The sequence below is a fragment of the Ictidomys tridecemlineatus genome, chromosome 3, assembly GCF_052094955.1.
Source record: "Ictidomys tridecemlineatus isolate mIctTri1 chromosome 3, mIctTri1.hap1, whole genome shotgun sequence".
Lineage (NCBI taxonomy): Eukaryota > Metazoa > Chordata > Mammalia > Rodentia > Sciuridae > Ictidomys > Ictidomys tridecemlineatus.
Window position 1 is genome coordinate 14200435 of NC_135479.1, and position 27695 is coordinate 14228129.

Sequence of the window (27695 nt, forward strand, 5' to 3'; positions counted from 1 at the left end):
AAAATCTAAGGCAAGTTTTATCATATATGAGAAAACCAAGGCTCAGGTTGTTTAAGACCAACAGCTATTAAGATGTAAGCCACAACTAAAACTGAAGTAGTTTGAAAGCTTTGGAAAGAAAGAACTACCTATTGACAATGTAATACACCACTGTTGTAATTTTTGAAGTCCTAATTATCAACACTTGTTGATATTTATTATATATACAGCTAAGAATATTTTGAAATTCGTTTTATAATTAAAACATGATTAATTCCTTAAGTGATCTGATTTCTAATGGATTATGTAAATTGTCACTTAATAGATGTTAGAATTAATTTCCAGTTAATTAAAATTTTTTCTTGTTGTTGTTGATTTGAAATAGATCAGAGGTTGGATCTATGCAAACTTGGGCCAAATGACAATGATACAGTTAGAGGACAGATAGTAGGTAAGTGTACAATTTAAATTTATGTGAATTTTGACCTCATTCAGAATATAATAATTCAAATATATAATTCAAAATATAATAAATACAGCTTCACTGTATTGGCATTAATTAAAGATGAGTCATGAAAAATGCTACAGTATATACAGAATTCAGGTTAACTTAATTTTTAAAAATCTTAATATAAAAAAAATTTGTAGTTTCTAGTGTTGTTATTTTGTTTCTTTAAGCCAGGAATTCTTTCAAAGTACTCAAATATGGTAGAGCACTGAGGTAAACTTGGGAGATGGTTATTAAAGTTTTCTGAAAATTCTTGAACTAGTTTTGGAGTAAGAATAAGAATAGAATATTGAACTTTTAAAATTTAATGCTTTGTTTAATGTTGAATGCTTTACAGTTTTGAAAATGGTGCTAAAAAAAATAGAATGAACAATAGCAGTGTAACACTAAATGGAAATGAGGGTGAAATTCCACCTGAGTCATAAGGCACTCAGTTAGAAATGGGCTAATAGACTGTCTTAAATTGACCTAGAGAAAAATGCTTCATATAATATTTCTGGAGACTTTTCTTAAGAATTTGTATACTGACCGCCTGTTGCGGAGCTGCCTCCTTGGCCTCCCTGGAGAAGGCACAAGCACACAAAGCACCAGAAGACAAGACCCAAGCACTGATGTGCAGGAAACCCTAAGTGCAGGAAGTACTGGAGGAGTTTCAGTGGGCAAGGGGCTAATCCTTGATGCAATCACATGGAAACCATATGAAATAGAAGGAGGCTACTTAATATGAAGTTGTAAACCTGCAGAGTTTAATAAATTGACTGCAAGTTAAAAAAAACACAACAAAAAAAAGAATTGGTATACTGAGATTTGATGAAGATGCACAGTGTAGTAGGACACTGAGGAAGGCACTTTTGAAGCTTCTTGAATTAAAAGAAGAAAATGCAATTGGAATCTTATACTTCTTGATAGAGCAGAATTTAGACTAAACTGATTTTATTATGAGTCTGCCAGAAAGGTTTTGAGTATTTGGAAGACTTCATTTTACAAGGCAATGCATTAGTTTCATAGTTGGGGAACTGCCACAGTAGCCACATAACAAAGCTCTTTTGGGGTTTATCCCAGGGAAGTATTTGCATTACAGAATTATTGACAGTGCCTGTCATTCTTTAATTGAGAAAGGTGTAAAAAACATGTCAAAAATAAATCCTGGGGGCTGGGGATGTGGCTCAAGCGGTAATGCGCTCACCTAGCATGCGCGGGGCACTGGGTTTGATCCTCAGCACCACATTCAAATAAAGAGATGTTGTGTCTGCCAAAAACTGAAAAAAAAAAATTTTTTTTAAATTCTCTTTCTCTCTCTTTAAAAAAAAAAAATAATCCTGGCATACAGTCCTTTTACATGCAATAGCTTAAACTGTATTTGATTTGATGTTAGGTAATGCTTGCCAACTAATATCTAGGAGTAACAAAGTCATTTTACTGGGTATAAATTTACATTTATAAAAATAGGATACTTTGTTTTACATTAGAAATACTGGAGTATACTACATAGAAAACAAATGTTTTAATCCCCCACTCCGCCCCCCAGTACTGGGGATTGAACCTAGGAGTTCTCTACCTCTTGGCTACATCCTCATCTTTTTGAGACTGGGTCTCATTAAGTTGCCCTAGCAGATCTTGAATTTGAAATTCTCCTGCTTCAATCTCCCCAGTAGCTGAGATTATATGAAAATAAACTACAGATTTTACTAAGGTATTAAAAAAAGCTAAGCCAGATGCCTTCTAAAGATAGATATTTTAGATTGTAATAGTTCTTTCTATGAATCTTAGTAATGTTTCTGTTGTTTAATAGTAAGGCATCAAACGTTTTACTCTGTGTGTGTGTGTCTCTGTCTCTCTCTCTCTCTCTCTCTTTCAACCTTAGGTTGGTAAGTATTTTGTCCAAGGTTTCAGTGCCAAGCTAGTTGATAGAGACCACTTTTCAGTTCATATGTCCTGTTTATAGTGATGGTATTACAATGCACTAGTGTAATAGGATGACATATTGTTAAAACTCACAGAGTGTAAGGACTGGCTTATTGCCAAATTTGGGGTATTTTTAAAAGATGGTCAGATTATCAAGAATTAAACCCAAATGAATGTGAGATTTTCTAACCTCTTTATACATGAGTATACCATTAATGTGTTGTGTCTCTTAAGTCCAATAGTGACCTTGGATTGCCCCATTATAATAAATTAGACTTTTCTCCAAGAACATGAGAAAGTGTAGAAAACCCTAATATTTTTTAACATTACTCTTAAAGAGCAAAATTATGTGAAAATAAACTATAGATTTTACTAAGGTATTAAAAAAAGCTAAGCCAGATGCCTTCTAAAGATAAGATATTTTAGATTGTAATAGTTCTTTCTATAAATCTTAGTAATGTTTCTGTTGTTTACAATAGTAAGTCTTCAGTCCAGAGACCGAATAGGCACAGGAGGACAAGTTGTGGACTGCAGTCGTTTGTTTGATAATGATTTACCAGATGGGTAAGCTAATATCACTAAAATCATTAGAGAAATATATAAAGATTATCTGTAAAATAATAAAAAAGTTGATATTTACTATATGCTTTAGAAATTTGCTTGATCAATTTCATAATGAAGGTTTTCTTTCTAATTGGAAAATTAGAAGGATCTTGTCATAACAAATTTATAAAATAGGCTATGAGTTTGGTCTGTTAAATTTGATTTTTTTATAAAAAAAGTTTTGACAAAGAAGCAAGTGAAAATATTTTGCTAAATATAACTCTTCTACACATATTATCTATTAAAAGAAAAACTTTTTTTGCTTGATTAAATTATTCCAAAGAGACCATGTAGGTACTAGATTTGAAACATTGCTCTATTTAGAGGGTTGGAAAAGATAATTTGGGTAATAGTAATTACAACAAAGTAGCATTTATTGAACATGTATGGATCAAATACTGTTATAAGCACTTTATAAACATTACATCATTTAATTCTTAAAACATCTTGGAAGGTAGTGTAGAACATACAATTCTGGTGTTTGATCACTTTGGTTCCAGTCCTTACTCTTCTTTATGACCTTAATTGATTTATTTAACTTCTGTAAGCTTCAGTTTATATATATTTATTTATTTATTAAGAAGGATGATTGATAATATAAATTGTTGAGAAAATTAAATGAAATCATTTACTTAAAGCACTTTAGTATCTTGCATACAGTGTTTAATTTTAGCTACTATTGTTTCTGTTATTACTATTATTGCCACTCTTTCATTTTACATATAAAAAAACTGAGGCTCAGAGAAGTAAAGTAACTTGTCTAAGCTCACATAGTAAGTGGCAGAGCTGGAGCACATACCTAAGTTTTAATTCCTAAGCTCTTGATCTTTATCACTACTCTTTATCTTTTTAAAGAAATATTTTTAGTTGTAGATGCACACAACACCTTTATTTTATATATTCATTTTTTATGTTGTGCTGAGGATCTAACCCAGTGCCTCACAGGTGCTAGGCGAGCGCTCTGCCACTGAGTCTCAGCCCCAGCTCTATCACTACTCTTTATCTTTGATACTAATTTTGTCTTTAATTTTTTTTAACTTTTAAAGTATTTTTAGTTAACTTTAAAGAAGTGTAATTTACATACAATAAATTGGATCCATTTGAAGTATATAATTGGTTTTGTTTCAATTCAAATTATTTTTGATGGATTTTTTTTTTCTACCTGGGATTAAACTCGGGACATTCAACCACTGAGCTACTTTGTTGTTCCCCAGCCCTTTGTTATATTTTATTTAGAGATAGGGTCTTGCTGAGTTGCTTAGTGCCTCACTGAGTTGCTGAGGCTGGCTTTACACTTGCTATCCTCCTGCCTCAGCCTCCCTAACTGCTGGGATTATAGGCGTGGTCCATCTCACCCAGCTTTTGACAGAAATGTTTACATCTAAGCTGTGGTATTTGCTCAATTTATTTAAACTATTAAAAATTGCTATAATTAACTCTGTTTATAGACCACTTCAGTTTTTTGATGTCTGTTAAGTCTTTCCTGGATGTGACGTAGAATATGATAATTTTGAAGGGGAGGTTTAGATTGAAATAATTAATTAATATTGAGCGATTATAGCAATATGGGCTCATTAGTCTAACTTGCCCATGACTATTGTACTATGGTGGGGGGAGGAACCCCCTAGCATCTTTTTCATTTTCTGCTAAAAAGTTAACCTCCCCAAAACTCTGCTAATATTTTGGTGAAAATATTACATATCTGTAGTCCTTTGCCTTTTTCTTTATATGATTTGCAATAAAAAGTTGAGGGGTAAGTGGCATTCTTGATTTTTTAAAAATTAGTTTGGTAGAGTGCTTGACTCACATGCACAAGGCCCTAGGTTCAACCCCCAGCACCATCAAAAAAAAAAAAATAGTTTGGATAGATAGATTGCTTTGAAAGCTTTTTAAATATATGCTTTTTGAAATTTTACTTTAAAAAATTGAGAGGATTTTTTTCTTTTTTGGCCACCTGGATTCCAATGCTTAGTTTTGTGCTTAATAGCTACATTAATTTATGGTTAAACATATTTTTAATAGTGCCATTTTTTACGAAATTAGTATAATTTGAGTTTTACATCATTGAAAATTCTCACTGTAGCTGATGGAAAGATATTTGTCACATCTCAGTGTAAATATTTTAGAAGCTCAGCATTTTATAAAATATATCATGTAGTTCTAAAGTAAATTGAAAAAAAATCTTTATTCTGTGATTTGATCCTTCCATTTGGTCTGATTTGTGATAGTAGATAACCTTTGTGATTACAGTGAAAATCTTCAGTGTCCTAGTTTCCTATTAAATCCTATTAATGCCTTATCTTTCAATATTTTTATTTAAGCTGGGAAGAAAGGCGAACTGCCTCTGGAAGAATTCAGTATCTTAACCACATAACAAGAACTACACAATGGGAACGCCCAACAAGGTAAGAACATATAGGTATTTCTGATAGTTTTTGCTAGTCACTTTCTTGAACTTCCTTTCTTTTTATCTCTCATCTTTACTAGATTGTTTTCGTAGATTTTAGAGCAGATATTTGCTATCATTTTTAAAAAGTAATCATCGGGGCTGGGGTTGTGGCTCAGTGGTGGTGTGCTTGCCTTGCATGCATGGGGCACTGGGTTCGATCCTCAGTACCACATAAATTGATAAAGTGAAGGTATTGTGTCCATCTACAACCAAAAAAAAAAAAAAAGAGTAATCATCAACAGCTGGGTGCAGTGGTACATGCCTATAATCCCAGCAGCTTGTGAGACTGAGGCAGGAGGATCTTGAGTTCAAAGCCAGTCTCAGCATTGCGGCCCTAAGCAACTAATGGAGACAGTCTATAATATAAAAAAAAGAGCTGGGTTCTGGATCTGTGGGTAAACACTCCTGGGTTCAATCCCTGGTACCCACCCCCCAAGTAGTAATAATCATCAAGAAAGATTGTTTGACAGGTCATCCTGGTATTGGAGTGCCAGGGCCTATGGTATTATTTAATAAACATTAATTGATCTGGGCATGGTGGTCTATGCCTATAATCCCAGCGATTCAGGAGGCTGGGGCAGGAGGATTACAGGTTGAGGCCAGCTTCAGCAAATAAGCAAGGCTCTAAACAACTTAGTGAGACCCTGACTCAAAAAATAAAAAGGACTAGAGATGTGGCTCAGTGGTAAAGTATCTCTGGGTTCAATTCCCCAGTACCAATATATATCTTTATTAATTGAATCACTTGAATAAATTGAATAATCATTTTATTTCTGGGTATCTGTGGGGTTTTTTTGAGCTTGTGGTTACATCTATTATTGAATGGTCATTATAAAATATGTGTACAGGGTCTCTATTCTTTCAGTCACATAAAGAGATCATATTATATCAAGTCCAAGTAAGGTCTGTGATCAAGATAAGAACACTATGGAGGGGCACCTACCTTAGAGTGGGTGATGAGGAACTGGTTGAAGTTGCAAAGGAAAACTGTGAAGGAGGTGACTCTGAATTAAACCTTGAAGAATGGTAGACATATAGTCCCTTTTTTATGGAGCTTAATTTATAAAGACATCAGAGTGCAAGCTCATTTTTGAGAACTATAAAGACATGCTTTTAAAGTAACTGAAAATGAATAGAGTAAGTGACTTAGTTCTCCTTGCCCACTTTAAAAAAAATATTTTTAATTGTAGGTGGACATAATATCTTTATTTATTTATTTTTATGTGGTGCTAAGGATTGACCCCAGTGCCTCACATGTGCAAGGCAAGCACTCTACTACTGAGCCACAACACTAGCCCGCCTTTTCCTCTTTTTTTAAAAAATTTATTTCTTACATACATGACAATAGTGGAGTGCATTACATTCATAATTATCCATTCACCTTTTCCTCTTTTAAAAAGCAAAATCAAAGCTTATTTGTCATCTCTGTTCAGTGTTTTGTTTGCTTTTTTTCTTCTACTGGGCAGGACTGGCACCAGAAATAGATTATCGATTGCTTCTCATGAGCTTTACCTCTTTTACTTATTGGGAATTAATTGATTAGCTCATTGGAATCATAAAATTTCTCTATCACATTGTAATTGTCAAGTAAAGCTTAGTTTATGTTGCCATTTTTAAAGATGTTTCATTTGTAGCATAAACTGTCAAGGATTTTATTGAAGTTGAAAAACACATTTATTATAAATGAGCATAAGTGAATGGGTATGTGTGTCAGTGTTTGAATGAAGCCTATTTCCTTCTAATTCATTAAGTTGATAGAATTAATTTCCACATGTATAAAATGTTGGTTCTTATAAATGTTATTGTAAAAATGAATTCTTGAATATTTTGTTTTGGAAGACTTCCAATAAGTCTGAAAGCTCCTTGATAGAGAGAAATAGCTTCTTTCCTTTATTCATTCAATAGGTATTTATTGAGCTACTTGTACTAACACAACAAGCACTAGGTGATAGTAGGAAATAAAATTAGCAGACTTCCCACCCCCCTTTTCAATGAATATTCTAGTGGGGGAATATGAACAAAAACAAGATTGTAAAAAATGAAAAATACCAGAGATAACTGCTGTGTTGAGGAACTAAGGCAAGGTATGGATGTTCCTCAACTTGATTGGATAATATCTGATAAACCCATTGTAAGTTAAAAATATCTTAAGTCAGAAATTCATTGAATATACTTAACATACCACACGCAACATAGTGTACTGTAGACTATCTGTCATTTACTTTGTGATCATAAGCCTGACTGGCAGCTCCAGTTCCCTGCCAGTTGTCTAGCATTTTGAGAGTATGCTATGTGTATTACTTGCTAGCCCAGGAAAAGATAAAAATTTGAAGTACTGTTGCTATAAACATTGGTTGCTTTTGCACTATTGTAAAGTCAAAAAAATCATAAGGTGAACTATCATAGGTTGGGTTCTGTCTGGACTATCAAACGACTGGATGACTTCTTTAGTTTAGAAGATTGGAAAGACCTCTTAATGAGGCATCAAGTGTAAATTATGATTTGAATGATAAAAAAGAACCAAGCCCAGGGATAATAGGAGAAATGAGTATTTTAGGTGGATGAAAAGATACTGTTTTTGAGGACTATAGGTAAAATGACTTTTGAGAAGTTCAAGGAACAGAAAGAGTATCAGTGTGGCTGAAGCTAAGTTGGGAGGGAGAATGATGGGAAATCAGGTCTGAGAGGTCGGTTGTATTACGTTGAGTTATGCTTTGTATATCCAGTATTCAAATCTATAAATATCTGGACTTTATATAAAAAGCAATTAAAACCAATATTTAAATATATAATTGACATGCTAATCACTTCCATTTCTCTGGTGCCTAAAGCTTTCAGGCTTGCTTTTGCGTGCGAGAGTTCTTAAATCATTATGTTTGTATCAGTCATTCCATTTTCTTATATGATAAGTGATTGTTACTGTAGAGAACTCTACTTTTGATATCTAAATTGATAACTTTGTTTCCTTGTTACTTTTCAATAGACCGGCATCTGAATATTCTAGTCCTGGCAGACCTCTTAGCTGCTTTGTTGATGAGAATACTCCAATTAGTGGAACAAATGGTGCAACATGTGGACAGTCTTCAGATCCCAGGCTGGCAGAGAGGAGAGTCAGGTCTCAACGACATAGAAATTATATGAGCAGGACACATTTACACACTCCTCCAGACCTACCAGAAGGCTATGGTATGACTACTAGCAAAGGAAAAATAAAATGTGGCTTACTAATTTTAGTTTCTAAGAACAAAAATTAACTTAAAAATTTATTAATCTGGGCTTAGGGATTCTGCATGAAAATAAAAGCAAATATAAAACCTCTCAACTTTGAAAAATCTTTGAAGTGTTAGAAGACTACCTAACCAATGTTTGACTAATTACTTTAGCTTTTATGCTCTTTTAAAATTAAATGTGACTAATACCTTATCACAAGGTATTGTGAGAAACCTGAATCATAGTGAGACAACTCTGCAAGTAGGCACTGTATAAAGGTATGGTAGCATTATTATTGATAAAGGTCATCTGAAGTTAGACATACAGTGTGGTTTTTGGTTTTGGATAAACATATTTAGGAATAATTTCAAAGGCGTATTTCTTATGGTGTTTATTGTTCTTTGTTATCTATAATTTTTGATTATCTGAGTGACGGGATTATTGTAAATGATTTAGTCACATTTTTGTATAAGATGATTTTACTTTTAGGTAATTTCCTGGAATTATAGAATTTCATGTGGAAGATAATGTGAATCTTCTAATTGAATACAGACTTTCTAATCACTCCTTGCAAACACTAGCATTTTATGAACTTGACTGGCATCGCTTGCTTGCTAAAAAGCTAACTAAATTTTTGCCCTGTTAGCACTGACTGTAGATAAATTATTTTGGACTGATGGTGACACCTAATGACCAACATTGGGAATTGCCTAATCTAAGTTTTCTTATTTTTAATTGAGTTATTTAAACAACTATTCTGCAAATTCATGATTCTAATTTTATTTTAAAACATATTTTACAGGAGGCAGCAACTTGGGAAGTGAGGCAGGAGGATTGCAAGTGCAGAGCCAGCTTCAACAACTTGCAACTTAGTGAGGCTCTGTCTCAAAATAAAAAATAAAAAAGGGCTGGGGATTTGGCTCAGTAGTATAAAGTGCCCTGTGTTCAATCCCTGGTACCAAAAAACAACAACAAATAACATATTTTAGCTCTTTTTTTTTTTTTTTTTGCTTTTGGCACTGGGCATTGAAGCCAGGTGTTCTTTACCACTGAGCCACATCCATAGCCCTTTTTATTTTTATTTCGAGACAGGGTCTCACTAAGTTACATAAGGCCTCATTAAGTTTCTGAGATTGGCCTTGAACTTGCAATCCTCCACCTCAGCCTCCCAAGTCACTGGGCTTATAAGCATACACCATTGTGCAGGGCCATTTTTAGCTCTATAATTTGGAAAAGAAAAAAACTGTCCACTAACTGTGCTATGCCTCAGAGATTACAGTATGTGAAACAGACAAACCTCAGTTCACATCCCAGCTTTGCCATGTTACACTGAGCATAGTATTTAGCCTCTGTGAACATATGGGGAACGTAATAGTACCAATAGTATAGGTTTATTGCATGAATAAATGATATTTTATGTGAAGTATCTGAAAGAGTGGCATAGAAAATGCTCAATAAAATCTAGCTGTGATTGTCAATGTATAGGTCTTAAAATAAAGTTATCTTTCGCCATTTATCTTTGAGATTATAAGGCAAGCTATTTGGAATAGGAGTAGTTATACTTTTATAATATTGTGTGATCTAGATTAAAAAAAATTTTGTACAGCTAAAACAGAAATAAGGTAGATACCAAGGCTGAAATTATTACAGCTGTCATCTGTAACTGAATTTAAACATTTTTATGTTTAAAATTTTTTAAAGTTTGCAATTTAAGTTTATTGACTTAATTAGAAGCTTATAAATAAATTTCTGCTAATAAATATTAACAATGGTTTTGTTGTCTTGTATATTGAATTTTTAAAAACTTTTTAAAAATATTTATTTTTTTAGTCGTAGTTAGACCCAATACATTTATTTTATTTATTTATTTTTTAATGTGGTGCTGAGGATCGAACTCAGGGCCTCGCATGTGCTAGGCAAGCGCTCTACCACTGAGCCACAATCCCAGCCCTTTACCTGTTTGTGATTTTATAATGTGTTTCTTGTAGCTCATCTTTTTTGTGTGTCTGTTTTAGCCTAAATATAATTGAAAGAATACATTTCTGGCCCAGATGGTGGTGTATGTCTTTAATCTCAGCAACTCAGAGGCTGAGGAGGAGGGTCATAAGTTTGAGGCTAGCCTTAGCAACATAGGCCCTAAGCAACTTAATGAGACTCTGTCACAAAATAAAACATAAAAAGGGCTGGGGATTGGCTCAGTGGTTAAGTGCTCCTGAGTTCAGTCTCTAGTTCCAAAAAAAGAGATCACTTCTTTACCTTTGTCTTGTTTACTTATTGGTGTTATGACAGTCTTATTTTCTATTTTCCATTGCGATTGCACTACATTATAAGTTTAGTTAGGTTTTAGATATCTGGTCTGTAACTTTCATATAATTGTTTCTAGGAAACAGAAAAAGTGATTTGTGAAGCTGGTTTTCATAATGAAATAGACTGGTAATTTGGAAATTTTCCCTATTAGTATGTTATCCCAGAGTATGTAAAAGTATTTGATTTGGACATTCTGAATTTTGTTCTTCTTATTAGTTTTCTTTATTTTACAGAACAGAGGACAACACAACAAGGTCAGGTATATTTCTTACACACTCAAACTGGTGTGAGCACATGGCATGATCCAAGAGTACCTAGGTAAGAATATATTTTAAGTACTCTTCATACAATGAATATACATCTTATTTTGGGTTTCTTGCAGTTTTTAAAAAAGATATTTAACTTTTAAAAATAGTTTATATATATGTTTGAGTTTATATATATGTTTGACTCTGACAGTCATTTGAGTTTGACATTCAGTAGAAAGTCTTACCGGTTTCTCTGAAGTCTCACCAGTTCCCCCCACCAGTGTCCAGTCCCCTTTTCTGATCCCATTAAAAAAAAAGTGAGACAGCTGAGCATTGTGGCATATGCAGTCACACCTATTCCCTTATTTTGGTACCAGGGATTGAACTCAGGGGCACTTGGCCACTGAGCCACATCCCCAGCCCTATTTTGTATTTTATTTAGAGACAGGGTCTCACTGAGTTGTTTAGCGCTTCACTTTTGCTGAGGCTGGCTTTGAACTTTTGATTCTCCTGCCTCAAATAATAATCCCAAGCTACTGGGATTACAGGCGTGCACTACTGCCCCCAGTTTGCAATCTCATTTTAAATGAGGTAGGAGGATCAAGTTCAAGTCCAGTCTCAACAATTTAACAAGGCCCTGTTTCTGGGAAAAGGAAACAAAAAGAGGGGGGGCGGGGCTGGGGATGTTGCTCAGTGGTAAAACACCACTGTGTTCAATCCCAAGTATCAAAAAAAAGGCAAGCCAAAACATGGGCTAAAACATTGCATTTAAAATAGGTAGAGATTAAAGATGGTGGAATGAGATGGACATCATTACCCTAAGTACATGTGTGAAGACATGAATGGTGTGACTCTACTTTGTGTACAACCAGAGACGTGAAAAATTGTGCTCTTTATGTGTACTATGAATTGAAATGCATTCTCCTGTCATGTATAACAAATTAAAATAAATAAATTAATTTTTAAAAAGACAGGAAAAAATAGGTAGGAGATGATAAGTTTTATTTCTGGTCAGGCTTTATTATTAAGTTAAAAAATTTTAATCTTGTACAAATTATTCAGTGATCTTCTATGTGTTCCTTAATAGTTTCATTTTGATGCAGAAAAGAAAATAAGTGGCTGAGTATGGTGGCACACACTTATAATCCCAATTCTGTAGACTGAGACAGGGTCATGGCAAGTTGAAGGCCAGCCTCTGCAATTTAGTGAGACCTTGTCTTGATATAAAAAATAAAGGGTTGGGGATATAACTCAGTGGTAGAACACTTGCCGAGCATGTACAAGGCCCTGAGTTCGACCTCCAGTACTGCAAATAAACAAACTAAAAAGAGCTGAGGATCTAGTTTAGTTGTAGAGCTCCCTGGCTTCAATCCCCAGTACCAGAAAAAGAATAAAGAAAACAGCTTAGAATTCCAATTCCATTTTATTTAAAAATTAAAACTTATACATTTGAACTGTAGGCATTGCATTTGTTAACCAAAATATCAGTTGTATTCTGACTTCAAGAAGATGGAATGACACACAAATCAATTTAATAATTAGTGTAATTTTAAATACATTCTGGTACTAAATATTTAGTTTTTTTTTCTTTTCCTCTTTTTTTTTTGAAACTGGGGATTGAACCCAGAGGCACTTTACCACTGAGATAAGTCCCTAGCCCTTTTTATATTTTATTTTGAGACATGGTCCCCCTGAGTTGCCCAGGCTGTCCTTGAATTTGCAATTCTTCTTCCTCAGCTTTCCCAGTAGACCTGGGATTATAGGCATGCTTCACTGCTAGCTTGAGTTCTTTTCTTTTTTAAAATATTTATTTATTTTTTTTAGTTATAGGTGGACACATGTCTTTATTTTATATTTATGTGGTGTTGAGGATCGAACCTGGTGCCTCACTCATGCTAGGGGAGTGCTCTACCTCTGAGCCACAATCCCAGCCCAGCTTGAGTTATTTTTCTAATGAGCATGTACAAAGTACCAAGTAGTGCAGCCTGATTTGCCAAAAAGCTTGGAATTCAAAATTGAGTTCTAAATCAACTTTCTGTGGTACATGTGTACCTTTGTAAAGTGAGGATGTTTTGTATATCAACCCCCTCAACATAATAAAAAACCCAGGGAGTGTCAAGAGAACGTTCCTTCCTAAAGCTGACTCAGTCTTCTGTTTGTAACTGAATCAAAAAACAGATGTGACTAGCTGATGTTGGGTTGCCCTGATACTTGCTATTTATTTATAAATAAAACTATTATAATGAAAATATTTGATTATATAATTTAATTAGAATCTTTTGAGGGTGGCAGCCAGCAAAATACGCTATCACTAATTACTGTATCAAGTTGCCATTTCTTGGTGGTATAAATGTTAAAATTTTAACTAGTAGTAGAGAGAGAATTTTGTATCTTTTAAGTTAAGCTTGGGAAAAAATTTTAAGGTCCTAACTTTTAGAAAGCAGAATTTGTTAAATTATGAAAGGAAGTGTTTTGGATTCTGTTTATCAAATTGAAGATAAATAATGAGCTTTTGGGGGGCTGGGGATGTGGCTCAAGCGGTAGTGCGCTCGCCTAGCATGCGTGCGGCCCGGGTTCGATCCTCAGCACCACATACAAACTAAGATGTTGTGTCCGCCAAATACTAAAGAGTAAATATTAAAATTCTCTCCCACTCTAAAAAAAAAATAAATAAATAATGAGCTTTTCTTTAAAATTACTTAAAGTCATTGGAAAGACATATATAGAAGAAAAATGATTTTGTGGTAGCGAGAAAGATAAACTTGAATTATCATTTAAAGATATCCATACACTTAAATTTATCTGAGAAGTCCCTTTTTATTATGCTTTGCATTTCTGTTTAAAGTAATGATTAAGGCCTAATTATTCATTTTATTGTATATTGGCTATAGTCTTGAAGTTCAGATTCATTTATTGATTGTATCAAGGATTAACCCAGGGGTGTTCTACCATCGATCCACATCCCCAGCCCTTTTTATTTTTTATTTTGAGACAGGGTATCACTAAGTTGCTTAGGGCCTTGCTAAATCATTGAGTCTAGCTTTGAACTTGTGATTCTCCTGCCTCAGCCTTCTGAGTTGTTGAGATTACAGGCATGCACCACTGTGCCTGGCTCAGATTTGTATTTTTATGGCTGTATAACATTCCATTTTTCTGTAATCAGTTCCCAGTTGGACATAAAAATTATTTCCAGTTTTTTACGTTTTTAGTCAGTCCTCTCCCATGTATGACTGTAGATCAATAAAATTCTAAATAAAATAATATAAAATTAGTTTCTACATTATATCAATAGAATTCTCATTCTTTGATTTCTATCATTGTTTTTTACTTCTAAAAGTTCCATTTAAGAAAATATCACCATTTATTTTTATTTTTAAAAAATTTTTTCTTTTTAGTTGTAAATGGACCTTTATTTTATGTATTTATATATAGTGCTGAGGATTGAACCCAGGGACTCACACATGCTAGGCAGGTGCTCTACCACTAAGCCACAATCTAGCCCCTTCATTTATTTTTTAATAACGTTTCATTGATAGTTCATTTTGTAATGGTACCTTTTAATTTTTTAAAAAACTGCATATCATCACTATTCTCTTTTTGATTTCTGACAGTGCTTGGGGATCTGATTCTGGTTTATTGTTTCTCCTGACTTTAACAGTGTTGTTCTTTTCTGAAGTGTTTGGTGATTTTAGGTTGTGAATTTATTATTTGATCTTGATTAGTTGGGGTTCTCGAGACCTGAAGTCGAATTTTAGGTAGTTTTCCTGGAATTACCTCATTATTTTGAGATCTCAGTTTTTGGGGAAAGTTTATTAGTTTTCTTTCCCAACCTTGCTGATGGCCTTTCTCTCTCCACACTGGCCACTCAGGTACCAGCTCCACCTTCATTTTCCTCCCTCCCTTCCCTCTTTTTCTCCCTCCCTCTCTACCTCTTTTAGTAGGATTCTTGGAGCTTTCCCTTGCTTCTTTTGTGACTCGCTATGTCTTCAAATATATGTTTCCCTTTAAACTTTAGTTGTTTTGTAGAGGATCTCTCTTTCTCTTTTTTTTTTTTTTAATATTGGGGATTGAACCCATGGTGCTCAACTACTGATCCACATCCCCAGCCCTTTTTATATTTTATTTAGAGACAGGGTCTCACTAAGTTGCTTAAGGCCTTGCTGATTTGCTGAGGCTTTCTGTGAAATCACCATCCTCCTCCCTCAGCATCCTGAGCCCTGGAGGAGGTCAGGAGAATCCTCTTGGAGCACCTCTAAACAAAAGTCAAAGTCATCATTTCAACAAATCTATGAGGGCCCATATGTGCCCATCATCATGTTTCACCCAGAACAAGCTGTTACTTGAGGGGGTTTGGCGGAAATCTTTGTCTAGTTTAACTTTCAAAATGTGATTTTGAAGAATCTTATCAGCACAATTATGTTCTAGTTTAAATTTACTTTAGACATGCTGCTTTTATCTTTTCAAGCCCCCTTCCCCCAAGCCCCTAAAGACCACAAAAGGCAAACAGTTTTAGTGTCTAGATGCTTGAGCTTTCTTGGTCACTTTCAAAGAGTGGCAGTTCCTTAGCATTTGCAGGTAATTCCTGTAGCCTGAAGTGGTTCACTTGGGCTTGAAATGACCTGAGCATATTACTCATTGTTACATGAGGCTTTAGTGGGGTCACGGAAGACAGTGACTTCATTGTCCCAGTAGATGATGACAGTAACTTTGGGATCTTCACTCTGAAAGATTTTTGTTCTAACAGTGTAGAGGATAGGATTTTATAGTCCTTATTGTTGGTTTCATTATGAATAACCAAAGGGAAGCAATGCCTAGTGTCAGGTATAGGACATGCCTACTCTGAGCATATTAACTTCCTAGCACCTTAATGTGTTTAATAACTTAAGGCTCCTTATCTTATTTTTTAAGGTCCTATAAATCCTTGTTTATATATAATAGTATTTTAAGTGTGTGCAATATAATAACAGTGGCCTTTGGTTCATTAAAATGCATTAACTGGGCTGGGGTTGTGGTCAGTGGTAGAGTGCTTGCCTAGCATGTGCAAGGCACTGGGTTTGATTCTCAGAACCACATAAAAACATAAATAAAGATATTGTATCCATATACAGCTTAAAAAAAGTCTATTAACTGCCTGTAATCCCAGCGGCTTGGGAGGCTAAGGCAGGAGTATTGAGAGTTGAAAGCCTGAGTCAACAAAAGTGAGGTGCTAAGCAACTCAGTGAGACCCTGTCTCTAAATAAAATACAAAATAGGGCTGGGGATGTGGCTTGGGAGTGCCCCTGAGTTCAATCCCTGGTACCCCCACCCCCTCCCCCCAAAAAAGTTTATTAGCTTTTTTTATTGCAGCAGTAGTAAGCCTTAGTGTGTTGTTCTTTTGGTGTATCAAACAGGTTCTTTATTCACAAGTTCACAGACTTCAAAAGTCAAAATGAGCTAGTTATCCTTTAAAAAAAAAGCTGTGATTATTTTCAAGATTATAATTTCTTCTTTTTTTTTGTATTTGGGATTTAATTCAGAGGTGCTTTACTACTGAGCCTTTTAATTTTTTTATTTTGAGACAGGGTTTCATTAAGTTGTGTAGGGCCTTGATAAGTTGCTGAGGCTAGCCTTGAACTTATGATAGGATCATAATTTCAAAAAATTTCCAGTTTTGCTTTGTTGGAGAGCTTAAAATTACTCATGGAATAGACATTATTTACACATATTTTTGATGTAGTAAAGAAAGAAATAGTTGAGGGAAATTTTAGAAAACATTTAATTCCTTTTATCACTGATACTTGTAACACAGTATTTTCTGTCAAACAAATATTGAAGTATAGTTTATGTTGGCAAATGTTGTGATTACTTTTACATTAAAGTCGAGAAACTAACCTACTAAAAATGTAGGCTTTGTGATAAGTTCTTCTGAGCTGTTTATGGATTGGGTTTTGAACATGCAAGTTTGTTAAACCACTGGGAATTAAAGATTCCAGCTCAACATCTCAAGTTTCTGAAACAATACATTTTCTCAGACTTCATGGAATTGTTGTATGTCATTTACACTTGCTTGGCCCAGCAGGCACAGCAATGAGGTATTTTTTACTTTATATTTGTTTTTGCAGGGATCTTAGCAACATCAATTGTGAAGAGCTTGGTCCTTTGCCTCCTGGATGGGAAATCCGTAATACTGCAACAGGCAGAGTTTATTTCGTTGACCATAACAACAGAACAACACAATTTACAGATCCTCGACTCTCTGCCAACTTGCATTTAGTTTTAAAGTAAGTTTTTTGAAACAATACATATAAAAATACCTGCTGGAACAAGAGGAAATTGATGGATACTTTCTATAATCAATGTGAAAGAATGTCTGCTCTCTTCAATTTATTATTATTTTTTAAGTTTTCTGGCTTCTTTTTAAATATTTATTTATTTATTTTAGTTCTCTGCAGACACAACATCTGTTTGTATGTGGTCCTAAGGATCGAACCCTGGCCGCACGCATGCCAGGCGAGCGCGCTACCACTTGAGCCACATCCCCAGTCCTTCAATTTATTATTTTTACTGATCAAATTTTATGTAAGAGTGTGACAGAGTTTACTCAGACATATGAGTATTTTAATTCTACTATGCTTAAGTAGGAATTGATCTTGAAATGTTAGGTAAAGGTATGTATGAAAGTACTCAAGTGAGGGGCTAGGGATGTGGCTCAAGTGGTAGCGCACTCGCCTAGCATGTGTGAGGCACTGGGTTCGATTCTCAGCGCCACATAAAAACAAAATAAAGATATTGTGACCACCTAAAACCTAAAAAAAATAAATAAATAAAGTACTCAAGTGAGAGGGTGTTTTTTCCGATAGGCAGTAGCTTGACAGAAGTTGAGGCTGAACAATGTATTTTTGTGTTGCTGTTGCAACACAACTAATATTAGTGGCTTTTCAATAGCTTTTATTATTTGTGAAGTGTTGTTCTTTTACTTTATATATATTAACAATTTTTTTCCCCACAAATTCCTTGAGGTAGTTACTGCCATTTATATGTATAAGGAAACAGAAATCTAGAGGTTGACTTTCTGTAGGTCGCCAGGCAGTAAGTGGCCATGTCCGGATTCATACCGAACATCCTGGCTTTAGTTGGCTGTTAACTATGTTATTGAGCATTGTTTGTAGGTGTTATTTGTATCTTTGCTTTTCTTTTTTCTTTAGCTGTCTAGTTTTTTCCTAACTTTGTTAGTTCCTACATTGCCTTCTGAGGAAGGGGAGGGGTAAATAAAGAGAGAAAAGGAAACTTCATTACTAAGCAAAGCACCAAAGTATCTTTTTCAACAATTTTGATGAAACTGTTGGGTGTGTGTATGAGTGGGGAAAGGGAGAGAGAGAGAGCCGACTCCACCTCTGAACTACATCCCCAGCCCCGGCAAAAACACTTTGACAGTAGTATATCAACAAGGTTCTTGGCCTTAGACTTTGAAGAACAAGGTTCTCTCTGACTCCAGAATAACTTACTCTATCATGTCTAAAAAATATTACATGGTCTGTCTTCTCATTCCTAACATACATGATAAGTACTCAAAAGTCAAGTACTTATGAAGAATGTTAAAATTTTAAAACAAACTGTACATGTTGGCACAATCTTGTAACCACTGCTTGGGAGGCTGAGGCAAAAGGATTGAAAGTTTGAAACCAGCCTAGGCAGCATAGAAAGCCCCTATCTCATAACAAAAGTGTTTTGAAAGTTTGGGGATGTAGCTTTGTGGTAAAGCATTTGCCTAGCAAGTATGAGACCCTGGGTATTATACCCAGTAACCAGTCCAACCCTCTTCCCACCTCCAAGTAGTTAAAGCTTAAATAACTCAGAATGGAAAATATCTTTAATTCATTAATTTTTTTGGAGCAAGATTTCATAAAGCAAAACATTTAAATGAGAGGTATCTAGCAGTTGTTTACGAGAACAGAATGAAGCATTTAAAATATCTATGGTTCCTTCATTTAAATGTATACAGTTATCTTAGCAGTCTCATTATGTCAATAGATCTTACTTTATTGTGGATAGAAGATTCTAAAATTTTGGTTACAAATTCACAAGTATGTGGCAGATTTACAGTTTGTAAGCACTTGAAGAAATTTGTATGGGCTTTTTCTGAGCATTAGGATCTGCAGTCTACTCTTTGAATAACACTGCTCTGGGGCACTTGCCTAGTGGTTGAATTACAATATCATAGAGTATTTTTTTCTCCCATTCTAATATAGAAGCACAATTTTTCTAGAGTCTTTTACCAGCATTTTATGAGTTCCTGTTGCTTGAGAACCTTACTAGTATTTGGTATTTGCTTATTAATGCTTTGTAATTATAATTTGCCAGCATTTTCCTATTTTTTAATGAGGTTGAACACCTTCTCATAGGTTTATTGGCCTCTTGGATTTCTTTTCTTTTTTTGGTAGAGGTCCCCTTTACATCTTTTGACCATGGACTATTCAGATCGAACAGTTTTTTGTTGACCTGTTGATCAGTTGTATGACATTTCATATAAATAGTTTACATCCTTTGCTTACTTTTCTAGTATGCCCTTTAAATTTTAAAATTTGAAGTGTAAATGAATTTTTGATGCATTTAGAGTTTTTTTCTTTACTAGGCAAGTCTTTAATCTATTGGGACTTTTTCCTTTGTGTGTGGAATTAAGTGGCATATGGGAGTAACTAACTGGGATTTGGGGAGATGATAAGGAATACATGAGATGTTGACATTCTCTATAGAGAGCTTTGTTTTGTTTTAGTATTAATCATTATCTGTTACCTTCCTGCTTCCCCTACCCCACTGGACCCTGAATTACTTAAGAAGAGTGCCCATATTCTCTGCATTTTTCCTTCTTTAGTATGTAGCATACCCAAGTTTTTGGTAGATGTGTATTTATTGAAGACTCAGAATTCTGGCTCTTTTGGAGGCCCAGAAAAGCCTCAGGAGGTACTCTATTTTATCTTCTGTCCTCAGAATCACCTCTTTAGGTAGTAGGAGTTTGGAGTTTGACTTGATGTTGCCAGTGAACATTTCAGTAGAATAGTTATAGGTATTCTGTCTTTTGAGTAGTTAGTTGTATCAAATAACTGAATTAAAATTAGTGTTCTGAAGGAAGGACTAGATGGGATGATTAGAAATGTCAGTTGCCTTTTCTGTTCGAGTAAATTATAGAAGGTAATTTGAAGAACAATTGACTGCTTTTCTGATGATTATTATTTTTCCAATTCTGTTTAGAAAGTAGCATTAATATCATCAACATTTGCCTTTGTCTTATCTCCAAGTTTTATGGTCATTCCCAGTAGATAGTTCTCAAGTGAATTTTTTTTCTTTGCACTGGGGTGGAACTGAGAGACAGTTGGTCGTTGAGCTACATTCCTAGTTAAATTGTTGAGGCTGGCCTTAAACTTCTAATTTTCTGCCTGAGCCTCCTGAATCACTGGGATTCCAAGCAGGCACCATTTTGCCTGTTTTTTTTTTTTTGTGTGTGTGTGTGTGTGTTTGTGTGTGTATGGTATGTGTATTAAAGTATTGCTCCTCTCTTTAATATCTTTAACTTATTATGCTGTGAAAAAGCTTAAACATTTGTGTATCTGTTTTTTTGTTTGTTTCATTTTGTTTTTTAAGGAGGACAGAATTTCAGAACTACAATTGACAGAGTGTCATCTGTAAAGTCTCCAACCTGATAAATCTTCTCTGAGGTTTATAGTCATGTTATATTAGAACAAATATATAAAAATTATTCACAACATTTAAATTTCTATCAGAAGTTAACTTAGAAGTGATAAAGGAGTTAGTTTTTATTCAGATATAAAATGTAAAACAAAATTTGTATGTACAAGTGAATTTATCATGATGAGGTAAAGGAAACAGTTTTAACCTAGATTATAGTTTTAAAAAGGATATTCAGCTGGGATTTATCATGATGAGGTAAAGGAAACAATTTTAACCAAGATTATAGTTTTAAAAAGGATATTCAGCTGGGAGCAGTTGCGCATGTCTATAATACTAGTGGCTTTGGAGGCTGAGGCAGGAGGATCATGAATTCAAATGTCAGCCACAGTGACTTAGCCAGGCCAAAAGCAACTCAATGAGACCCTGTTTCTAAATAAAATACAAAAAAGGGCTGGGGATGTGGTTCAGTGGTTAAGTACCCTTGAGTTCAATCTCCAGTACACCCTCCCCCCACATCATAAGGCATCAGTTTTAAAATTTAACTGTTGTTACATTAATCCTTGTATATCTTAGGATATGTTGGATAGAAGACTCTTTTTTTATGTTGATGCTTTATTTCTATTTTAAAAGACTTTGGGGATGTGTTTTAAATGTGTGTTACAGATAAGTACCCTTTCTATGATTGTATTGCTATCAGTTCTCACTTCCTAAATGCTGAAACAGGCAGGCACACACACACACACACACACACACACACACACTCACAAACAAAACCTAATTAAAAATCAAAATCATCTAAAAATATTTATGAAAGTTATATAACAATAAAATATATACTAGAAATATGTACTAGGCCTAGGTGCAGTGGCACATGCCTGTATTCCCAGCAACTTGGGAGGCTGAGGCAGGAGGAATCACAAGTTCAAAGCTAGCCTCAGCCTTTTAACTAAGCTTTAAGCAATTTAGTGCCACCCTGTCTCAAAATTAAAAAAAAAAAAAAAAAAAGGCCTAGGAATGTGCCTCAGCGATTAAGCACCACTGGGTTCAATCCCTGCTATAAAAAAAAAAAAAAGGTCTGGGTTAAAGGAATTTTGAATCTAAATCTTTGATCTGTCAAATATATTGTTCTCTTACTTCGTAGTCTTATTGTTTTCTGTCTGAAATTTTTTCTTTTTTCCAAAAAATCTTATTGGAGTATTGCTGTTGCTATTAAGCTAATTATGAATTGGTGAAAGTAGTTTAACCTTTAGTCTGAATTGTAGGAGAAGCTATGATGTATGGATTTTATTGTTGTATAACTTTCATAAGTATTTTTAGATGATTTTGATTTTTAATTAAGGGTTTTGTTTGTGTGTGTGTGTGCCTATTTCAATATTTAGGAAGTGAGAACTTATTGCAGTCAATCGTAGAAAGGGTACTTATCTGAGCTAGAAAATAATGTAGTGGAGCAAGTTATGTTTTAGAGAGAACTCTCCTATTCAAACTAAGAAGAACTGGTAATTAAATTTTTGAAAGGAAGTGATAAGAAAAGTTACCTCTTAGAAATATGTACTAGGCCTATTATATATAAAATGTTTATGAGAATATTATTTAAGTTCTTTCTTATAAAGTTCTTTAATCTCTCCCTCCTTAACTCCCAAGTCCCTCCTGAAATTCTATTGGTGTTATTTTTTTTTTAATATTATGAAGATTATGTAGTACCTGTGAGGCTTCAGCACATACTCTGTCAGTGATGGTACAGAGTTGATAAACTATTACAAAATATTGTCATTGGGATTCAGTAAATAACTTGGCAAAGGACATATTCTTCTAAGAAATAATTTAAAATCTGTTTTTTTTTAAATTTTCCTGCTTCAAGCAAACTTTATAGATTTTTTAACCCAGTAACTATACCGTTACAGTTCTGATGATTAGCATTCACTCTGCATAGTGTGCTCTGAGCACTGTGTCATCCTTATTGTAACTCTATGTTGTCTCCCTCTCACCAATGAGAACAATGGAGCCTCAGTTACATAAGTTGTCTAGAGATATATAAAAAGCGTGAGAGCTGGGATTTGAATTCAACCAGTTTGACTGTAGAGAGGTATTTTTTTCTTCCCTTTTTTTCTCTTCCTGTTTTTATTTTATTTTTTTAATAGTTGTAGATGGATACAATACCTTTATTTTATTTATTTATCTTTATGTGGTGCTGAGGATCGAATCCAGGACCTCACATGTGCTAGGCAAGTGCTCTACCACTGAGCTACAACCCCAGCCACCCTGTTTTTATTCTTTTAACAGTAATTATTTCCTTTCTTTTATGGCATTGCAGGAAGTTATTACTATAAAGGAAGCTTTTCACTTTTTCTTTTTAAAGATCACTATGGGCAAGGACTTTACAATTTGAGTCTTTGCATGTCAGGTTCACTTATTTTAAGAAAATTGTTTGATTTCCTAATTAAGTCACTAGGCATTGTTAGACATCTTGAAGGATAGAGGATTGACACCTGCAGTGTTTCTTTCCTAGCACAGACATTAGTCTTTACATAAATGCCTTTTGCACCCTAGTACAGTTTGAAGAGACAGACTGCTTTATTGGGTAATTGTATTTTTCTTTTCCCTGTGTGTATGAGAAATAATAGCTTTTGGTGGCTGAATCTGAGATTATTTACTGTTTCAGTTTTAAGCCTTTTCTATTTGCAGGTCTTCAGACAGTCTTTCACACAAGGCTTTGTGAATGAGCTTGCTGTTTCTGGATTAAAAAAAAAAAAACAGCTTTGCTGGGCGCGGTGGTGCATGCCTGTAATCCCAGCGGCTCGGGAGGCTGAGGCAGGAGGATCAAGAGTTAAAAGCCAGCCTCAGCAATTGCGAGGCACTAAGCAACTCAGTGAGACCCTGTTTCTAAATAAAATACAAAATAGGGCTGGAGATGTGGCTAAGTTGTTGAGTCCCCCTGAGTTCAATACCCAGTACCAAAAAAAAAAAAAGACCCCAGCTTTATTGAAATATAATTGACATACAATCAACTATAAATTTTTATACAGTTTAGCATATTTAACATGTTATATACCCAAGAAACTATCATCACATGAAAGTGAACATATCCATCCTTCAAAAGTTTCCTCATGCCCATTTGTAATTTCTTTTCCTCTCCCTCCCTATGCTGCTTTCACCTTGTATTAGTTTCCCAGGGTTACTGCAACAAAATACCACAAGTTGGGTGAACAAATAAATTCATTCCCTCACAGTTCTGGAGGGAAGTCCAGACTGGGGGAGTCAGCTGGGTTGGTTCCTTCTGGAAGATCTGAGGGAATCTGTTCCATGCCCCCTCTAGCTTCTGGTGGTTTCTGGAAACATTGGTGTTCCTTGGCTTGTAGACATTTCACTCTGATGTTTGCCTTCAATCATCTTATAGGTTTATTTTCTTTGTATCTACATCCAAATTTCCCCTCTCTTATAAGGATGCCAGTTGGATTTAGGACCAACCCAATGCATTGTTATTTTGTCTTAATTTGATTATATCTGCAAAAACCCTATTTCCAAATAAGGTCACATTCACAGGTCTGAAGAGTTGAGACTTCCAACATGTTTTGGGAGGGGACAATCCACAACACTACCTTTTGGATATTAGATAAATCGAATCTTAACAGTATATTTGTTTGATTTCTTTTCTTTTACCTCAAATAATTTTGGGCTTCATCTCTCTTACATATATAGTTCATTTCTTTTTAGTGTTACAATGGAATATCATCTGTGTTGTTTCCAGTGTTTGGCTATAAAAGATAAAGGTCTTTATGTACCTGTTTTTGTAGGAATATATGCTCTCATTTCTCTTGGGTAGAAAAGTACCTAGGAGTAGAAAGGCTAAATCATATGGTAGATTTATGTATAATTTTCAAAGAAAGCGCCTGATCGCTTTTCAAAGTATTGTTCCATTTTACAGAACCACCAGCAATGTATGAGATGTTGCTCTGTATCCTTACTAACTCTTGGTAAGAATACCTTGTTAGTTTTAGACATTCTAATTGGTATGTAGTGGTGTCTCATTCTGGTTTTAGTGTGCATCTCTGTAATGACAAATGATGTTGAGCATCTTTCATGTGTTTCTTTGCCATCCATGTATCTCCTTTGGGGAAATCTTTGTCTTCTACTCCCTCATTTGAGCTGTTTAGTTTAGTTAGTTTTTTTAAAGATATTTTTAGTTGTAGACGGACACAATACCTTTATTTTGTTTATTTTAGTTTTATGTGGTACTGGGGATCAAACCCAGGGCCTCATATATGCTAGGCAAGTATTCTACCACTGAGCTTACAACCCCAGCCCCCTTGAGCTGTTTAGTTTTTATTATTGAGTTTTTGAGAGTTCTTGGATATTTACATGTCAGATATATGCTTTCCAAAGATTTTCTTCTAGTCTATGATTCGTCTTTTCATTTTCTTGTTGGTGCATTTTTAAAAGCAGAAATTTTCTTTAAAATTTTTTAGTTTAATTTATTCACTTGTTCTTGTGTTATCTAAGAAATCATAGCCTAACACAGGTTATAAATATATTTTCCTCTGTTTACAAGTGTTAAGGTTTTAGATTTTACACCGAGGTCTATGATCCATTTTGAGTTAGTTTTTGTATCTGGTATGAAATATACCCAAGTTTTCCCCAACCCATCCTGTAGTACTGGGACTTAAATCCAGGGCCTCACATACACCAAACAGTTCTTTACCACTGGGCCATGTCCCTAGTCCCCCAAGTTAATTTTTTAAAAATAGGATTATATAATTTTTATGGAATACTTTAAAAAATATTTTGTTTTAGTCGTAGTTGGACACAATACCTTTATTTTATTTTATGTGGTACTGAGAATCAAACCCAGCGCCCCCACACAAGCTGGACAAGCGCTCTACTGCTGAGCCAAAACCTAGCCCAAGGGAATACTTTTTATAACATTGAGTGTGTGTGTATGTGTGTGTGTATATATGTAATAACACCTTTATTATTATGTTTAGAAAAACAGTTAATACTGACATTTTCAAAAATGCTGTTTGTATGGTTATGTTTTAGACATGAAATTTGCCCTGGTGTGAGAATCACTATATGTAAAGTAAATTAGGATGACCTGCTAACAAACTGAGTTATTTTCATGAATTTTATCATCACTACCATTACTCTTTCCTGTAGGTTAAGAGAGATTATTTTCTTATCTATTGCATGTAAAATTAATTTTAAACTCCATCTTTGTCACTTGGTGTCTGCATAAATATCAATAATAAATTATAACTTTATTTTCTGACAAACTTTTGGAATTAACTACTTCATTATATTATAGAGTTCTTTTTTAAAAATCTCAAGTGCAACTTAGAATTTGTGTCAGGAGGGTTGGGGATGTGGTAGCGTGCTCGCCTGGCATGTGTGCGGCCCGGGTTCGATCCTCAGCACCACATACAAACAATGATGTTGTGTCCGCCGAAAAACTAAAAAAAATATAAAATAAATATTAACAAAAAGAAGAATTTGTGTCAGGAGAATAAAAACATATGTAGATAAAGTGTCTCTTAAATTATTATTATTATTATTATTATGTACTTGGAGCATTATTTTCATGTTGTGGTATTATATGTGTAGTTAGACGTCACTTCAGCCCAACAGTGAATTTTCTTAGTGTCTTTGAAATTTATTTATATTTATTTTACCACATACACACACAGAGAAATAGTCATTTTTATAAAGTACTTAGACTTGTTTGTAAAGTGCTTATTTCTCTGTGACAGTAACTTAAACATGATCTCCCAAATTGTTGTAGTATAGATTATAACAGATAATTGCCATGCTGCCAATTTAAACTTTTGTTTGGCTCTTCCAGAAAGACAGACTCAAGATAGCAAGCAGTGGTGGCATCTGCCTGAATTTTAAAATGAGTGATGGAAAAATGTAGAGGAAAATGGAAATGGTATTTGAAAAATTTGTTCCCAGCAGCAGTATAAAGCTTTGTGGATAAAACTTCATTATCTAATTCTATCAGTTATTGTGGATGATAAGAAATAAACTTTGGAAACTGGTTTATTGTTGCCCCCCTCCCCCCCCAAAAAATTAGGCTGACCATATGTCCTAATAAGGCTTGGCAAATGATACAGCTAGACTTGATTTACAGTTTGATGGTATTTGATATTTTAAATGTATAATAGCAATCTTTTTAATTTAAAATACTTTCATAATAGCATTTCTGTTACTTCCAGTCGGCAGAACCAGTTGAAAGACCAACAGCAACAGCAAGTGGTTTCATTATGCCCTGATGAGACAGAGTGTCTGACAGTGCCAAGGTACAAGCGAGACCTGGTTCAGAAACTGAAAGTCTTGCGGCAAGAACTTTCCCAACAACAGCCTCAGGCTGGCCACTGCCGCATTGAGGTTTCCAGGGAAGAGATTTTTGAGGTAAACTTGGAAATCTTTTTTTTTTTGACAAGTCTTATTTTAAAATAGAGGAAAATTAAATTTAGTGTTTTATTCTCCCTTTTCGAAGAATACTTTTTTGGGATTCATATCCCTCTCAAATGGAAGTATTCTCATTTATATTTTTTAATTGTGGGAAGTAAAGGCAGTAATATTGGAGATACTCAGTATGTGATATAGGCATTAAATGGAATGAAGAGTGCCACATGTTCCCCTTAGTTCAATTTGGTCCCTGCATTGCAAATTCTTATTTATTAGTGAATTCTATTTTTCTTAATTAATTAATTAAAATTTTTTTGGAACTGAGAATTGAACCCAGGAACACTTATACACTGAGTCACATCTTCAGACCCTTTTTGTATTTTATTAGATACAGGTTCTCACTCGTGATCCTCCTGCT

The 27695-nt window shown here is 34.5% G+C and overlaps 1 protein-coding gene across 3 annotated transcripts in view; it reads left to right on the forward strand.

Moving 5' to 3' along the window:
* Smurf2 (SMAD specific E3 ubiquitin protein ligase 2) overlaps nucleotides 1-27695 on the forward strand; it is a 98124-nt gene that overhangs the window by 51447 nt on the left and 18982 nt on the right. For 2 of the 3 annotated variants that reach the window (XM_078041870.1, XM_078041871.1), the window contains 7 exons: nucleotides 365-430; nucleotides 2872-2956; nucleotides 5317-5400; nucleotides 8428-8630; nucleotides 11195-11279; nucleotides 17311-17469; nucleotides 27082-27277. In XM_078041870.1, coding sequence (XP_077897996.1) covers nucleotides 365-430; nucleotides 2872-2956; nucleotides 5317-5400; nucleotides 8428-8630; nucleotides 11195-11279; nucleotides 17311-17469; nucleotides 27082-27277 — 878 coding nt within the window. The remainder of the gene's footprint in view (nucleotides 1-364; nucleotides 431-2871; nucleotides 2957-5316; nucleotides 5401-8427; nucleotides 8631-11194; nucleotides 11280-17310; nucleotides 17470-27081; nucleotides 27278-27695) is intronic. The other variant, XM_078041872.1, reaches the window with a different exon arrangement.